We start from the raw sequence: 18342 nt of genomic DNA, 5'->3' as shown, positions 1-18342 counted from the left end.
GTAGGCATCAACCATTCGTTTCTGATGTTGGGATTTTTCAGAAGTAAATTCAGAGTGTATGTTGGTGCTACACACAGCCAGTAACAGCACAAAGTTCATCCAATTTTTCTACGTTGAACCTGATCAGAAATGAGTTATTCGGGTATTAAAAAACTGATAGTATTTATAATGCTTTCTACTTATAATGTCACCGTGAATGGGCAGGCCATGTTTCTTGTTCCAAAGAGACGTCATTCATGTGTTCAAATGTGTTCACCTCTCTGATGTCAGAAGGTTTTAAGAAAATTTGAGTTCTGAAATGTCCATGTCTTCTACATAGTACAGAGTACTATGAACTCAAAAGATCAAGTAAATTTTGATTAGTCAAGATATGACTTTAATTATTTAGGAAGTAAAAAAAGTTGCTGTCCATATAGAACACTAAGAAGATGCTACAAATAGTTAACAAAGGAATACATGAACAAAGTTTTGGAAATTTCACAGATGACCAATACATCAAAGCTTCATGGACAGTTGATTCTAATGATAACAAATGCTCCATGCCAAGTTTAGGGATTTAGAAGACTGTATGGAACCTCTGGTCAGGGATTAGTCCGCAAAGAAGGTGTAAGAGGGTGTCGTACATCTGAAAGCATGCCTCCCTTCTTTTCATCTCTCCCCTTGCTCAGGTCAGTGCTTTTCTCTCCCAGCTGTCTGTCTCGGCTCCAATAACAAGCATCTGAGCTGTGGAACTGAGGGAAGGAAAAACATCAATGTTTCTAAGATTTTAGGGCTCTGTGTTTAATTTCATTTTGTGTATAACAGTCTTCATAGTTTCAAAGTTCAAAATTCAATTAAAAATGTTTTTCTCCCATAAAGCCTACATGAATAGAGAATGAAACGTTCACTCTCAAAAAAAAAAAAACAGGATTTTTAAGACACTCAGACAACTATCATTATTCATAAAAATGAATTGTCAATCATGAATACTTTATTCTAACTATTATGGTGACAGCTGTGAGAAGAACTCTTTTGAATGGCGTTATTTTACTGGACGACCATTCTCTCAATTTACTCAATCTCATTATGCTCCAAACCTGTATGACTATCTTCAGTGGAACACAAAAGGAGATGTTAAGCAGAATGTTAACCTCAGTCACCATTCACATTCTTTGTATGGAAAAAGGTAGTAAGTTGCACTTTAAATCTTTCAGGGTTTTATCATTATTAAAACTCCTCCTCACAGTAGGAAATTTGCTAACTCAGGTCAACTTAGGCAATATCACACAATTCATAAATATAACACAACTCTGAAGGTGTGAAGTTGGCTGTCCGATATGAATGTTCCAGTGAGAATCTAAGCGTTTGCTTTTATTTTTAGCCCTCTCCTGCTGTTTTCTCCTGTCTTTCTCCACCTGTTTTGCAGACAGAGAGAAATGAGAGTAACACCTTTCCTGTATCACCTACTCATGCAAAAGAGAGTGAGATTTCATTTCTATCCTTTTCATCCCTCTGTATTTACTTCAACACAGGCCTCTCCTGCAGCGTTGGCTAAAAGTGTTCTGGCCGAGGTCCCCAATCAGGTCGTGGATTACTACAATGGAAAAGGCATCAAGCCAAAATGCCTATCGGACTATGAGACTTCCAGAGCATTCAGTCCCTGAGCTTCGCACAGCCATAGAGCTGCTTCAAGAGACACAGTTTTCTACGGTCAACTAAAGCTGGAAGACAACTTCTTTGATCATTTCAGAGCTTGCAGCAACACTACAATATTGACAAGCAGGTCCATCCTTGTGTTTTAGATATTTATCACTCATGGTTTCGTATTCGATTTTCCTTAGCGGGTATTTTTCTTCTTATACAACTATTTACGTAGTTGCTCAAGAAGTATTTGGATATTTTTGGACACCGAGGTTTCACATATTGGAATTTCATTGCATAGATAACATTTTAAACCGTGGAGTGATGTATACTATATATTTATATATTAGTACTGTGCCAAAGTTTTAGGCACTTGTGAAAAATGATGCAGAGTGAGGATGTCTTCAAAAATAATACCATAAATAATTTTAATTTATCAATTAATTTCATACAATATCCACTAAACATAAAATAAGCTAAATCATTATTTGGTGTGACAACCTTTGCCTTCAAAACAGCCCAATTCTCCTAGGTACACCTGGACACAGTTTTTCTTGGTTGTTGGCAGATATGATGTTCCAAGCTTCTTGGAGAATTCGCCACAGTTCTTTTATTTATTTATTTAGGCTCAATTACTCAATGATTTTGAGACTTTTTTTTAAGAAATTGCTGTGTATGTAAACATAACTGTGCCCAAGACTTTTGCACAGTATTATTTACAGTATACACTGCCTATATATATATATATATATATATATATATATATATATATATATTAGGCAGTTCATTTTAAATGGAGGTATGAAGTCAGTTCACAATGGGTGTCCTAGCAGAGTAAACATGGATTTAGTACATCACTTAGACGTGCTTCACTTAGTTTGACAACCACAAAGTGTCCTAATACATTTTATCTGAATTTTTAACATGCTATATGTTGTTTTTTATAATTCCCAGCAAAGCCTTTTTTGGGGGGAAATATCTTGCTTGAAATGTGTGTTTGTGCTATACATTTTATCTATCTATCTGTCAATCTATCTATCCTACTATACAGGTTTATAGCGTGTGTGTGTGTGTGTGTGTGTGTGTGTGTACACTGGCAGCCAAATGTTTGGAATAATGTACAGATTTTGCTCTTATGGAAAGAGATTTGTACTTTTATTCACCAAAGTGGCATTCAACTGATCACAAAGTATAGACAGGACATTATTGGACACAATCACTATTTGAAAAAAGTTTCCAGCAGCCATCACTCCAACACATCCTTGAGTAATCATACTAAATAGCTAATTTGGTACTAGAAAATAATTTGCCATTATATCAAACACAGTTGAAAACTATTTGGCTTGTCAAATGAAGCTTAACATTGTCTTTGTGTTTGTTTTTGAGTTGCCACAGTATGCAATTGACTGGCATGTCTTAAGATCAATATTAAATCAAAATGGCATAAAACAGCTTTCTCTAGAAACTTGGCAGTCAATCACTAAAGGCTATACAATGCTTGAAATTGCCAAATAAAAACCAGAAGGACAGAAAGAGATGTGGAAAGCACAGATGTACAACTAAACAAGAGGATAAGTACATCAGAGTCTCTAGTTTGAGAAATAGACACCTCACATGTCCTCAGCTGACAGCTTCATTGAATTCTACCCGCTCAACACCAGTTTCATGTACAACAGTAACGAGAAGATCCTCTGCAGTCCTTATGGGGAGAATTGCAAAGAAATAGCCACTTTTGAAATAGAAATGCAAAAAGAAAAGGTGAGAGTGGGCAAAGAAACACAGACATTGGACAACAGATAATTGGAAAAGAGTGTTACGGATCTTAAACCCATGGAGCTTTTGTGGGATCATCTAGACTGTAATGTGCCTGAGAAGTGTTTGACAAGACAGACACATCTATGGCAAGTGCTACAGGAAGTGTATTTGGACAAACTGACAGCTAGAATGTCAAGGATCTGCAAAGCTGTCATTGCTGCACGTGGAGGATTTTTTGATGAGAACTCTTTGATAATAGTTTAAAAAAAAATTTAAATGTAATTGTACATTTTTATTTGATTAATGTCCTGACTATACATTATGATCAGTTGAATGCCACTTTTGTGAATCGAAGTACCTATTTCTTTCCATAAATGTGTGTGTGTGTGCACTGATTAGCCACACCATTAAAACCACCTTCCATGCAATTATCTAATCAGCCAATCGTGTGGCAGCAGTGCAGAGCATAAATCATGCAGATACAGGTCAGGAGCTTCAGTTAATTTTCACATCAACCATCAGAATGGGATACAGGTCAGGATCTCAACACCAAAACTGGACCAGACAGGGGAGTCAGGATCGAGACACCTTGCTTCGGACATGAAACGAAACAAACCGAAGAGTGCATGGCAGGGAAATACACCGAAGCTGTGCGCTCAAACAAAGACAGACAGAACTTGGATCCCGACACAGGTTAGTGCTGTTTTGGCAGCATGAGGGGTACCAACACAATATTAGGCATGTGGCTTTAATGTTGTGGCTGATCAGTTTATATATATATATATATATATATATATATATATATATATTTTTTTTTTTATGTATGTCACTTGCTTTGATATTTCGCTATATCGTGCAATGACGGTTTTACATTTTTAAATGTGACTTAAGTGTCCAAAAAAATTTTTGGGCTGCTTAAACTGTGAAAAATGGGACATAGAATTAGTTTCATCACAGCTCCAACCAATCAACAATCTGCCAGCACCTTTTGGTCTATGGTCACATATTCTCTGTAAATGGGAGAGAGTTGAAACATGCAACTGTGGACAGTCTTCCTTTAGATACAGATGTCAGAGTGATTGCAACTTGCATTTGTCAGTGCTTTCTTCTTCTTCTTTATATTGTTATTGTTATTTTGGCAGACCTGCTATAAAAGGGATATATAGTCCAATATAGCATAGTATTCCAATAAGTGATAGTGTAGGAGGCAAGTGGTTATTGACCATTGCATAACCAATGCTCAGTTAGTAAACACTATTAGTCCTCTATAATCCAAAAAATGTGCATTTTATCTGTGCTTTTTCAGATTGTTTAACACCTAATTATTTTATTCTATTTAAAGATTATTTTTGATGTGGGGCTTTTAGGACTACAAATGTTACATAAACTATACAGCATATAGCTATAAAACATATTTATTTTAAAGCAAGTGGAATGGACAAAAATCTGTGAATACATACAATATTTAGGGATCATTGTTTTTGTTTTTTTACAGGTTTCCTTGACATTTATGTTTTGCTGAATTTATAAACATAATCTACAAGTTCTTTCAAATGTTTGGAAATAGTAGGAATTTTTATAGTGCTGTATTAGCCTTTCTTTCCTTTTTTCTCCCGTGTGTGTGTGTGTGTGTGTGTGTGTGTGTGTGTGTGTGTGTGTGTGCGCCTGCACGCGCTTCAGACACCAGGACTGTGTTTTGCATGTTGCCAATAAATAATCTGATTTCACACTTTTTGTGCTGCATTTAATTGTTTTACTTTGTTACATTATAAAATGCTGATGTTCATAGTTCAGTATGTATAAGTATAGTTTCAGCATTGCTCACTTTGCAAGCCATTAAGAATTATTAGGTATTCACAATCACATTCCATGCAGTAAAATTGATTCATAGTCTTTAGCAACTAAATGTTACATTTTATTAGGGATCCTTGAATGTAGAGGCTCTTTAACAGGCATCAAAAGACCTTGAGAAAAGTAGTCCTAGAAGTGTGATCGACTCTTTGTGAATCAGAGGACTCTATGAAGTTTAAACACACAAACACACATTTGCACACACTCCCTGGCACACATGCACCCAGCCTTGCAATTAGCTCCATCATGTATAATTAAACACTCATATCCATGGGACAAGACCAGAGACAGAGAGAGATCATCACATACAACGATTCCATCAGTCAGAAATTCATCAGTGTTACGATGCAGAGAATGAGATAGGATCAGGACCCAAACACAGAGTTAAATATAAAATAATTTATTCATACAAAAACCAAACACAAAATTGCCACAAGGGGGAAAAACATGAACTACAAAAAAAGTAATCCGGGCTGGGGCAGAGGATAACGGGGACCAGGACCGGCTGGACGGAGTAGGATGGGAACAGGACCGACAAAAACACGACCAACCAACAGGACAGACGGGAAACACACAAGACAAACTGGCACACACGAGGAGACTAAAATAGGGAGAGAAATCAAACAGGTTAACAAAACAGGGCAGGTGTGACTAATAAACTAATATCAAGCAAACAAGGCAGCAGGGTATGACACAAGACTGAGAGACTCATGGTAATACAGAAACAAAACAAAGCCACGTGCTCTCACAAGACAACAAAACACCCGAATGGCATGAGCACACATCGCCAAGACAACAAGGCAATATATACTCATGCCAACTGACAGAACAGACACGAGAATGCATACCAAAGGCAAACAAAGCAATGCCATGCATTTCCACACTAAACAGAAATCTGGGCATACATTGCCAGGCAAACGCCACGTGATGCACCTAACAGGCGACAAAACAAGACGGGACACCTGTGCGAGAGTTCCGCCACACACACATGCAACACTTCAGACCGAAGTGGCCGAACCTCAGCACAACGTGCAGACAGCTCAGGTGTGTCCGCGGCTGCGAGATAGAACAGATTATTGTGCATGCCGCAAGATGACAAGCGCAATGCAGTCACGCCAATACAAGACAAGACATGGAACATGAGTGTCTGAATCTCGACACCAAAACCGAACCAGACAGGGGAGTCAGGATCCAGACACCATGTTGCATACATGAAACAAGTCAGACCCCAGAGCGCACGGCAGGGAAATACACCGAAACCATGCGCTCACACAAAGACAGACATGGGACTATGGTGCCATGTCCCATCACATAAAAACCCTGAATGACAAGAGTAACAGGACCGTGACAATCAGTTTATTTACTAGTGATTTAGCAGATGCTTTCTTGTTCAGAACATCTTGCAGTAAATTCACAGCAGGTACAGAAACCTGCACAGAAATGTCTGGCACAAAAGGTTACATTTTAGACCCCGGTAAAACTCCAGTTCATTGACCGCACCTTCTGGGGTTTGAACCTGTGAACCTTGGTTCAAATAAAAGTCAAGCCCTTAGAACATACATTAAGTAAATATTAATGAATGTTCACTAAAGTGATATTTTTCATTATCTTGATAAATATTATCGTAAAATATTGTCATATTGATTGGAGAAACCAGTAATGCTCAAGCTCTTGAATCGGTAACAAATAACAAAGTTCCATAAAATGTAATTGAGTAATCTTTAACCAAATTAAATTAATAAAAGTTTTATCAATATAAGTTTGTTAAAGATTACACAATTCGATGGAAATTGGATATTGAATTAAAATACATGAAAATAAGCTGAAATATTTTTTGAGTGAAAAGTAACCAATAACAGTAAATATTAAAAAATATACTTAGTATTTAAATGTTTATATGTTATTATTATTATTATATATTTATATTTTATAAATTATTCTTATTCATGAAAAAGCAATTGGCAGGGTGGTTTAGGTAGCAGGCAGTGTGAACGAAGTAGCAGCTGGCAGGGCAGTTGAGACAGCTGGCAGGGCAAAGGGAGCCGCTGAGTTATTGGTAGAGTTCAGCCAGCAGTGGTGGTGAGGTCTTTATGGAAAACTCCTGGTGAGGTCATCAGTGAGGTCCTCCTCAAATCCCTTACCCTCCTGATCTTACATTGACTTCCTCCAGCAGCTGCTCTGTCTTCTCAGCATCTTGGTCCAGCCTCCAGTATGGGAGGGTTGTCCATGGTGACTAGATCTCTTAACCCTTGTAAATTACACATTTTTACTCAGCGGTCCCTAGAGAACAAAAATGTCCACGTCAAAAAACTGCCATAATAATATTATATATTAATATTATTTTCAACTTTCAATTAGTTACTTTTTTAATCAACATCAGTCCTGATCTTAACTACCAAATATTCATACATTTTCAGGATTTTAACCCTTTAATTTTAATGGGGAAAAAACACACACGAAAAAATATTTTCCATATTCTATATGCAAAGGGGAAATTTGTTTTGGGATTATCACAGTCTGGGATATGTCTGTGATTAGCAACAACACTTATTTTGATGCTATATTTTTGTTGTGCAGTGTCAGATAAAGAAAACACACACACACACACACACTCAGTACCTTAGAGGACAAAAATATCTGCATCAAAAACTGCCAAAAAATATGATATATTAATATTATTTTCCACATTCACACACCGAATTATGAATATTCAGTTAATATTCATTAATTTTAAGGATTTTAACCCATTAAAAGCCATTTTGTTTACATAATGCCACTGTTGTTTTTTACACACACACAAATTTCTCAATACACACATACAATACACACAGACATCCATACCAACACAACCACACAATTTTAGCTGCATCATTTATTCAGTTGGCCTGCAGTGCTCTATAATACAGCAAATAGAAAATACGAAAAAAGCATGTATTTGGAAAGAGGAGGCCTTAATGGACAGAAATCCCACTGACCACTGCCAAGTCCTGGTTGCTGGTACTGGTTCTTAAAGGAATATTTAATTCAAGTTAAGCCCTAAACAGTATTTCTAGCATAATACATATGTTTTTTTTACAGTCATTTATGGTTTTAGGTTATTGGCATTACATTGTCATGGCAACGATGTTGTAAATTGTCTATAACTTCACAAAGAAAAGGTTAGTATGTGATTTTATCGCACTAAAATCACGTTAACACACATATTGTTTATGTCTTGTGGCTATACTTTTAAAAAATGAGTATTTTAACCCAGAATATTCCTTTAAGGCTGTCCAGGAGCTTCTTAAAATTCATGTCATGTTATCCAAGATTCTACGTATTATATTATAAAATGAGGATTGAATGCATACAGCACATTTTCTCACATGTAACAACAATAAAATAATTAGCTCATTAATAATTAGAGGATTAGTGCTTCAAATAATAAACATGTCATTTGGAAAAAAGGGAGAATTGATAAAGGGTCTGCAATCAGGAAAGGTGCCCTTTATACAAAATTATGGCAATTTGTGCATATAATCTGTTTTGTAGTTGTTCATTATTTTTTACTGTGCAAAAAATGTTCTCTTCAACTCTGGCAACAACTGTCATCTACTAAATTTCTACAATTTCTCCACCAATCACATTTTTGTTTATTTATTTATCCCCCTTTCTCCCCAATTTGGCATGCCCAATTCCCACTACTTACTAGGTCCTCATGGTGGTGCGGTTACTCACCTCAATCGGGGTGTTGGAGGACAAGTCTCAGTTGCCTCCGCTTCTGAGACCGTCAATCCACGCTTCTTATCACATGGCTCGCTGTGCATGACACCACAGAGACTCACAGCATGTGGAGGATGATGCTATTCTCCTCGATCCACACACAACTTACCACATGCCCCATTGAGAGCGAGAACGACTTATTGTGACCACGAGGAGGTTACCCCATGTGACTCTACCCTCCCTATGAACTGGGCTAATTTTGTTGCTTAGGAGACCTGGCTGGAGTCACTCATTACACCCTTGATTCAAACTCGTGACTCCAGGGGTGGTAGTCAGCGTCAATACTCACTGAGTTACCCAGACCCTTGCATGTTTGTTTATTAAATATTTGGCTAATTTTATGATTCTTTCAGCTCCATTGAACACATTTTACTATGTTAAAAACACATCCGTGGAATCTTCTTTCAAATTTGCCCAGAAAATGTGAAAAATGGGCCTGGTTATTACAGTGTTGTTACTATGACAACATGCTCCAGATATTAGGTCTTCGGCAGTTAACAGGAAGGTTGGTGGTTCAAGCACAGAAATACGCAGTTTAGTTTTACATATTTAAACATTTCTTCTCGGGAATCATCAAAACATCAATTTATCTTAAATTTTTAGGGCACACACACACACACACACAGCACACGCACGCACGCGCACGCACGCGCGCGACGGACTAGACCTTCGGAGAACTAATAAGTTAAAGGAACGAAAATTCAGCGTCAGAAAGCAGCGATCTTATTTCTGTGTTACACCGGAACTGAAAGGAATGACATTCTCGATCAGGACAAACACACGAGACATGCCTGACACAATGTTGCGGTCTGTCTGAATGATTTAACTGTAATGTGTTGTGTGGACCTTGTAAATAATAACTATGGCAGCATGGACGTGTAGATTTTTCAGGCTTGGTGATTGTTTAATAAGAGGAGCGCCAGGACGCTTTTGCAGAACTGGAGCAACACTAGAACGGTATTTGACAACGTTTACACTTAAACAACATAAAGGTGACTTACCTGTAACTCTACAACATATTTGATCTCATACATACAGAAAATATGTCAAACATTGTGTTTGTAAATTCGTTCTTGCACTTTATTCAGTTATTTAACTAAAGTGTTCCGTTAACAGTTAACCCAAAAATGAAAATTATCTTATTTACTGACCCTCATGCCATCTCAGTTGTTTTTGACTTTCTCTCTTCTGCTGAACACAAACTAAGATTTTAGATGAATATTTCCATTAAAAATGCAAGTGAATGTTGGCCAGATCTTTAAGTATAAAAGTAATCCAAACAACACCAGTGGTTTAATCCATGTCTTCTGAAGAGATCTTACCATGTTTGGGTGAGAACATACCAAAATATAACTAAATTTTAACTATAAATCTTGATGTCTGAAGTCTCCTTGACCATCATGATCTCAAGCTCGATTACACTTCCTAGTGTCATCTAGCGCTCCGCACACTAGGAAGTGTGATCAAGCTTGAAATCATGATTGTCCTAGAGACTACAACAACAAGATGTATTGTGAAAAATTAGCTATTTTGGTCTGTTCTCACCCCAAAACCCTTAAACCTATTACTTTTATGGTGACTTTATCTCCTTTTTGAAACTTCAAAGTTCTGGCCACCATTCATTTGCATTGAATGGACCAACAGAGCTGAGATATTCTTCTAAAAATCTTTGTGTTCTGAGGAAGAAAGAAAGTCATACACATCTGGGATGGCATGAGGGTGAGTAAATGATGAGAAAATTTTCATTTTTAGGTGAACTATTCATTTAAATTCTTAAAGCATAAGCATAGTCAGCAGGCACTGTGAAATCCAACCACCTAGCCTGATACTAACAGTTTCCATCATACCGCTGTCTGTTTCATCTTTTTCATCAGAGCCCCTGTCGTTCATTGTGTTAGGACCCATCAGACAGACACATGGTGGGATGAGCACCTCACAGAAGATAATGCTTCTTTTCTAAAAAAGTCTATTGGGGAGGAATACAGAAAACAGGTGACAGACAAACTCAACCCCCTTAAGGATGAACCCTGGCCCAGGCATGAATGGCTGGAAGGTGGGTCACACCAACTCTGGAGTTTCATCTCCAGCCCTAAAGAGGTAGTTTGGTTAAGATGATAGCATTTGGCTCATTATTGTATTGTTTTATATGAATACCCGAGTAATCTAACTGTTATCGTGGTTGCATGGATATTGAATATGTAAGGTTTGAATAATCTGCATTTCCTTAGGGAGTCGAAGGGTTGGCGTAGTGGCTGTTAAACTTGGAATGATGCCTGTGTGGACCAAATCTGGAGAGAGACACGTAGTGACCATGCTGCAGGTAGAACAGCCTGACGGGCCCAAGATCATGTCACTTTGGTGTCTGTTATTCTAACTGGAAAATTAGCATTAAGTAGGGATGCACAATATATAGGCGGCCATATCGGCTGATTAAATGTGAATTTTAAAGTTATCGGTTATTGTTCCAATAAGAAAATTTGGCCGATATTTTAAAGTCGATAAAAAAAAATTCTCTAGTTATAATTAATACGGGAAAATAAGATCATGTTGATGTACGTTTACATAGAGACTGAGACTGGCTCGTGTGATAAATGTTTTAGCCTACATTTGTGATAAACTCCTAAGTAATACCTTCGTTAACAGAACAAACATCCATTAACAAACATCCATCCAAGAAAAATCATGTGAATAGCTCCAAAGTCTGAAATATAATATACATTTTGATAATATAACACTAGAGGACAATATCTGAGAAAAAAATAAAGAGTGAACTAATCCTTTAAAGATCTGGGCTGAATCAATCTTGGGTAGGGCAGATCCTTGGACTAAAGGAATACTGTGATGGTACATGATATATATTTTACATCTCAATCAAATGTGACATGAACACACCAAAATCTCTCTCAGGTCCAGGATTGTCATGTGGTGAAACACCTATCCAAAGAAGAGTTTGATGGCCGCACCGCGGCTCTTGTTGTGGGAGGAAAAAGCGTATCTCCATTTCACGTGAGTCAAATTTTAATCAGACTGCTCTGGTCAGTACCTCTACCCTTCTGTTCCCTCACCCTTCCTGTGATCCTTGACCTCTCTGAGGTGGAACTGGATAATAGACTAGCTTTTGTGCTTCTCTGGAGAGGGAGGATAATAAGAACTGAAGAGCTCCTAGAGAGAAATTACTGAGCTCTCAGTAGATGTAGAGGTGACCTGTGTGTGTCTGTGAGTGTGTTTGCATGCGCGTTTGGGGAAATTAAAATGGGAGGCAAGACTGCTCATCTTTTGAGCAACTTTGTCATTGTATTCTTCTCTCGCTCCTTTTTCATGGTCTCTCTCTTACCCCTTTTGTACCTGTGAACCTGTATCAGAACTGGCCCATATTTCCAAGGATCTGAGAGTCAAATGACTACATTAATGACTTACTGTATTATGATCTTTGTTTATACATTTTATTAGATTTGAGAACATATTGAAACATCCAAAGTCATTTTATTCAGTCTCTTTGTGCAATCCTAAGCTACTTTTAATGCAGCGGGGAGAAGTTATTAGAAAAAGAACTTTGCCGTCAATTGAACATGGAGACGGCTTTCTTGGTTTTAATTTTTTTACATGACTCCTATCAGACTGATTTGTTGATCTTTTGAAATATGATCTTGTTGGGCACTGGCTTCGGCACCATGATAGTGGATAATTTGCTCCCTGTCTAATTCTCTCGCTCGTCTTTCTCTCTTACACCCTGTATACAATGGAGCAACGCATCCGTAAATGGGTGTCCCGTTCCATTTTGCGCTGCACAAATTAAATGGTTTAGAACATTTGTGTTGTGACTCGTGTCGCTCATGTAGACAGGGTGTTAGTGAAATTTGTGCCTAAAAAAGAAAGTGACAAGACAAAATTGAAGGAGATATTTGTTTAAACGGCTGAAATATACAGTTCTATGGGTTTTCAAAAGAAAAGTTCTGTCAAGAATAGGCTATCACCTCTAGTGTGGTCGTGTCTATGTACATGACAGCTGCCAAACTAAGAGAGGTTGAACTGCAATTGTCCTTTGTCCTGACCTTCAGTATGAACCTTCAATCTCTCCTGATTCAGTCAATCAGCTCTCAAAATACAGCAGAGCAGTTTGACTTTAATATATTCTCTTTCTCTCGGTTCAGTTCCTTTTTTGTTTTGTTTTTTTAAGAATTAGGATTCTAAAAGTTAGTAGATATCTTGAAGTAACTTAAAGTCAATCTATCTCTCTCTCAGAGGACAGAGGGATATTTAGAGATTTTCCGGAATGCAGGAATTCCTCCAAAACAGAAAATCACCACATTTTGTGTGTCAGACAACGCTATCATCAAACCAGGTAACTTCACTTGACTGAACTGTTTCTTTACCAGATAAATCACTTGGAATAATTTCAGTATCATACTAATATTTTCACATTTGCATATCTCATGATGTCTGTTACACTAATGTTCTTGTTTTGTTTTTGGTTTATGTTTGGTTTTTGTGTTTTGTTTTTTTTTTGTTTTTAGGCACTCCTCTATATGCAGCTCACTTTCGTCCAGGCCAGTATGTGGACATCACAGCCAAAACGTGAGTCAACAATACATATGGAGTGTTAACACAAACTTTTTTTATATTGGAATCTTACGCTTTGCAGTTTTATGACTTTATGATTATACCATAGAATGAAGCTTAACATTGTACTTTACAGAAATATTGTTTTTTTGCTCTGGCTTAGAGGGATTCAGAGTGAAATGCATTTTTCAAGTGCTGAAAAGCATGACTGACTGATATTTTGGTCAGCAAAAATTTGCATCTTCCTGTCCCTCCTTACGCCCTCCCCTCACATCCATCTAATTCCAAGAGCCTCGTCTCCTCATCAGAAAATGTGTGTGCGAATCTCAGGGACAGGATGACAGGGCTGGCTGAGAGCCACTTCAGTTCTTTCTGCAGTAAATCAGTCTGAGATTTTATTTCTAAACAGATTACACTTGATCACTTGATTATAGTTGAGAAAAAGACCTTTGAAAACCACAGAGAGATCATTATGTTTCTTCAGCCTTTAGGTCCTTGATTATAATGTTATATTAATAATGAAACAGGGGAGAAAAATATTTTATAATAATGAAACTGAATTTACTTTTGGCAATGTTCTGTTTTGTTGTTTTGATTGTCATTTCTGCATTTCTCATTGAATTATAGAAAATTAACTATATTCTAAAATACTTAACTATATGTATTTTTTTGTGCATTTACACTGCAATAACAACTACAGTTGTTGAAATTATTGTTTTAAATAACCAATTAAAAATCTATAAATATGAAATTAATGAAAATATAATGTATAATTTTAAAATACATTGTGAGGATGTCTTCAAAAATAATGAAATAAATAGTTTCTATTTATCACTTAATGTCATACCTAGTCCAGTAAATAAAATAAAAAATCTAAAGCAATATTCGTTGTGACCACCTTTGCCTTTAAAACAGCACCAATTCTTCTAGGTACGCCAATAAGTTTTTCTTGGTGGATGGGATGTTCCAAGCTTCTTAGAAGATCGGTGGTGAATTCTCCATCTATTTAGGCTGTCTCAATTACTTCAGTCTCTTTATGTAACCTCAGACTGACATGATGGTGAGTGGGGGTCTTTGTGGGGGCAGTGACATCTGTTGCAGGGCTCTCTGTTCTTCTATTCTAATCTTTTCTGTTTGCAAAAGTAATGCTTGGGAGTCTAACATTTATATTTCCACACTATATTGACACTAATGCTGAAGATATAAATGCTCATCTTAAGACATGCTTTTGTGAAAAAGACGTTTACACAGTACTGTATATATGCTCCATGACAACAAAGTTTAAGGCTGCTCTGATGCTGCATTTTATTTACACAGAACCAAAGCAGCATCAGAATTGATTCTAAGGGCTGAGGTGGGTCAGAGCAGGCTTAATTTAGACTGGCTTTTGCATCTTTACATAATTTTAAGCAGGCACAGAACAGGCATATCTTGGCTGTGTAAAGATGCCTAAAGTGTCTCAGTCTTGCCAGCACTATTTCACACCTGAGATTCTCTCTGTCGGCAGCTTCATCCACATACTTTCTCTAAAGTGGTTACACAGCATACAGTGCATCCGGAAAGTATTTACAGCGCTTCACTCTTTAGGAAGAGTCCTGGTGGTTCCAAACTTCCATTTACGGATGATGGGGGCCACTGTGCTCATTGGGACCTTCAATGCTGCAGAATTTTTTCTGTACCCTTCCCCAGATCTGCGCCTCGATAAAATCCCGTCTCGGAGGTCTACAGACAATTCCTTGGACTTCATGGCTTGGTTTGTGCTCTGACATGCACTGTTAACTGTGGGACCTTATATAGACACGTGTGTGCCTTTCCAAATCATGTCCAATCAACTGAATTTACCACAGGTGGACTGCAATCAAGTTGTAGAAACATCTCAAGGATGATCAGTGGAAACAGGATGCACCTGAGCTTTTGAGTGTCATGGCAAAGGCTGTGAATACTTATGTACATGTGATTTGTTTCGTTTTTATTTTTAATAAGTTTGCAAAGATTTCAAACAAACTTCTTTCACGTTGTTATTATGGGGTATTGTTTGTAGAATTTTGAGGAAAATAATTAATTTAATCCATTTTGGAATAAGGCTGTAACATAACAAAATGTGGAAAAAGTGAAGTGCTGTGAATACTTTCAGGATGCACTGTATAAAAACAAAATGGTGTTTTGTTTACGTCTTATTAAAAATGTTTTTTTGTATTGTAGCATTGGAAAAGGTTTTCAAGGTGTAATGAAGCGCTGGGGTTTCAAAGGTCAGCCTGCTTCTCATGGCCAAACTAAGACGCACAGGAGGCCAGGATCTTTGGGACCAGGAGGGGTGAGTGTGTTCATGTGTTTGTGGATAAAATGTATGAAAGTCACTCCATCCAAGTGGGCTCTGCAGTCATACTTTTGCTGTAGCAAAAAGTTATTTTTAATGTGGATATTTCCATCGAATAAATGGGTTAAATAAAAATGAAACTATAATTTTGCCACAGAAAAGAATAGGTTGATAGAAATTCACTTGCTATGGAAGTTTATGAGGTAATTGTACAAATGTTGATAACCAATTCATTTGTATTTAACCCAGAGGATTTCTTTAATATCTAGCTGAGCTTTTGCAAAATAAGAGGCAGAAATTCAATGCTGACTTGACATTTTGTCACACATGTGCTCCAAAATTAATTCAATGTCTGCCCTGGACCACAAAATACATTCTGCATTGCAGTGTCTCAGAGAGGATGTTTCTTTAGATTGAGGGTTTTTCTCAGCCTGAGAAGTTTCATGTCAATCCTTTCGGGCAGACATAAAAGTAACTGTCCGGTCTCTCTGGAGAGCTTTGCTTTAAGAGTGTAGTGTGACCTCAGTTTGAACTTTGCATGTTTGATGGCTGTGTATCTTTACTTGTAGGACCCAGCTAAAGTTTTCAAAGGAAAGAAGATGCCAGGCAGGATGGGAAATGTTTATGACACTGCTCATGGCTTAAAGGTACACCAGTCGGAATGCACACACACACACACTTACTTTCATACTTGGTGTTACATGCTATACTCCATCTAATACTATTTTTAACAGCATTTGGCAGTGTTTAAGACCTTGAGAGACTGAATGGGATATTTGTATGTTTAGAAATGCATTTTTCACTCAACCATTTAAATGAACTAGTGGCAAAAGGTCGTAAAATAATTGTGAAAAACTTAACAGGAATGGTGACCATTTGGATCACACAAAATATACACTTTCCGTCATACATGCATCCCCTACCCATACAGTATATCAAGATACAAACAGTACACAGTGAGCAGAATTTGAATCTCAGATGCACACTATAATATTTACTTCAAAAATAGTGCAACCTCAGCACACCAAGGCTATTTATAAAGTGACCTGGTGTCACAGTGTAATGAAGATGCATGATAGAGAATAGTGTGTGTATTCATTTTTTAAGTTCACTCAATTCTTCTCTCTGGCAGATATGGAGAGTGAACACCAAATATAACGTTCTTTATGTCAGCGGTTCAGTACCAGGCCACCACAACTGTCTGGTTAAGGTAAAACCCCTTTCACACACACACACACACACACACACACACACACACAAGTATGCAAGTCTTAAACACTTGTCCTCAGGAATTGCTTTTTGAAGGTGAAGACTGAAAGTAAATGAGTGTCTATCTCTGCTTTCATTTTCCTGTTGCTGTCTTCACTTTCAGCAGTTTTTAGCTAAAATAAGAGCTTTGTACTGTACTGTCCATGCCAGCACAAGCACTGACCTTGGCACACTTGCATATGCTCGTATTGAGAGATGAATCTATATACAGTGAGACACTTGTGGGTACAAAGTACATTAAAAGGCATCAGTGAATCGATCATATATTGTCAGCATTCTATCTTTTATAGTGTGCTTGCATGCTCACTTCTCCAAAAGTATTGATAGATGATGACATAATACCTTGTCAAATGTTGAGAAACATCATACCTATGATCTAGACTAACAAGAGTAGATGCTGCATCAGTAGTAAGCAAAGTTCTACTCCAATTGCCTGAATGTTGTGGTTATGTTTACCTGATCAGGTCAGAGACACAATTCTACCCAATCGGGTGGTGAAGAACAAGAACCCACCCTTCCCCACATTCTTTGCTGATGGAGATGAGGAGCTTCCTGAAGACCTCTACGATGAAGACATGTTCCAGTTTGGAGAGCCCATCCTTTAATGACATCATGACTTCACAACACTCTGCTTACACTCTTTGAAAAGACATGGACCCCTTTACCTGTCTTGTGTCTAGCGGGTTCAGTGTTGCAGGGCTCCTGTGTCATTGAAAGACTGTGCAAATTAACTTTTTAAGAAGCAACTGATTTTGGCATCAACACACATTCAAACTATATCTGTGTAAAACCAAACACCCTCAAACTGTCTAAAGTATGGGTCATGTTGGATTTAAACAATAAAACCTGTTTGATCTAATCTTTCTGCTTTTTATTGCAATCATATTTTATATGTATACTGAACATACTGTATGTCATAAGTTATGACTAGGGTCCCCTGGGGGTCCATGAAGAATGTATGTAATACAATGATCTTTTGAATGTTATTAAATATTTCCAAGAAAAAATATCTTCTTTTTTTTTTTTTTATCTTTGGGGTCCCTTGGACAGCTAAAGTTGAAAACCACTGTTTTATGGCAATTGACCCTTAATTACTGTTCAGGTCACAGGCGAGACTATAACACATCCTCAATTGCAGAACACACACAGAAATGAGGTGAGACTATTACGAAGTACATTTTAAAAAATTTGTTAATTCAGTCATAATG

General features: G+C 37.4%; 2 protein-coding genes across 3 annotated transcripts in view; both read left to right on the top strand.

The window, feature by feature from the left end:
- The window catches only part of LOC127650043 (copine-4-like), a 69923-nt gene extending 64845 nt beyond the window's left edge, over positions 1-5078 (top strand). Inside the window, exon 16 of the mRNA XM_052135172.1 lies at positions 1512-5078. Within this exon, the coding sequence (XP_051991132.1) occupies positions 1512-1643 (132 nt within the window). The 3' untranslated portion in view covers positions 1644-5078. The remainder of the gene's footprint in view (positions 1-1511) is intronic.
- Positions 5079-9731: 4653 nt separating this feature from the next.
- LOC127650378 (39S ribosomal protein L3, mitochondrial-like) lies at positions 9732-18130 on the top strand. Of its 2 annotated transcripts, none has more exons than XM_052135754.1 (10): positions 9732-9945; positions 10887-11041; positions 11217-11308; positions 11896-11994; positions 13231-13330; positions 13503-13563; positions 15751-15862; positions 16435-16512; positions 16998-17075; positions 17599-18130. In XM_052135754.1, the coding sequence occupies exons 1-10, from the start codon at positions 9851-9853 to the stop codon at positions 17737-17739; spliced, it is 1011 nt and encodes a 336-aa protein (XP_051991714.1). In that variant the 5' UTR covers positions 9732-9850; the 3' UTR covers positions 17740-18130. The 2 variants fall into 2 exon arrangements, with proteins under 2 accessions (XP_051991714.1, XP_051991713.1); XM_052135753.1 differs by having other exon boundaries at positions 10863-11041.
- Positions 18131-18342: the final 212 nt, after the last annotated feature.

Source organism: Xyrauchen texanus, chromosome 10, assembly GCF_025860055.1.
Source record: "Xyrauchen texanus isolate HMW12.3.18 chromosome 10, RBS_HiC_50CHRs, whole genome shotgun sequence".
Lineage (NCBI taxonomy): Eukaryota > Metazoa > Chordata > Actinopteri > Cypriniformes > Catostomidae > Xyrauchen > Xyrauchen texanus.
This window is presented reverse-complemented; position numbering and strand designations above follow the sequence as displayed.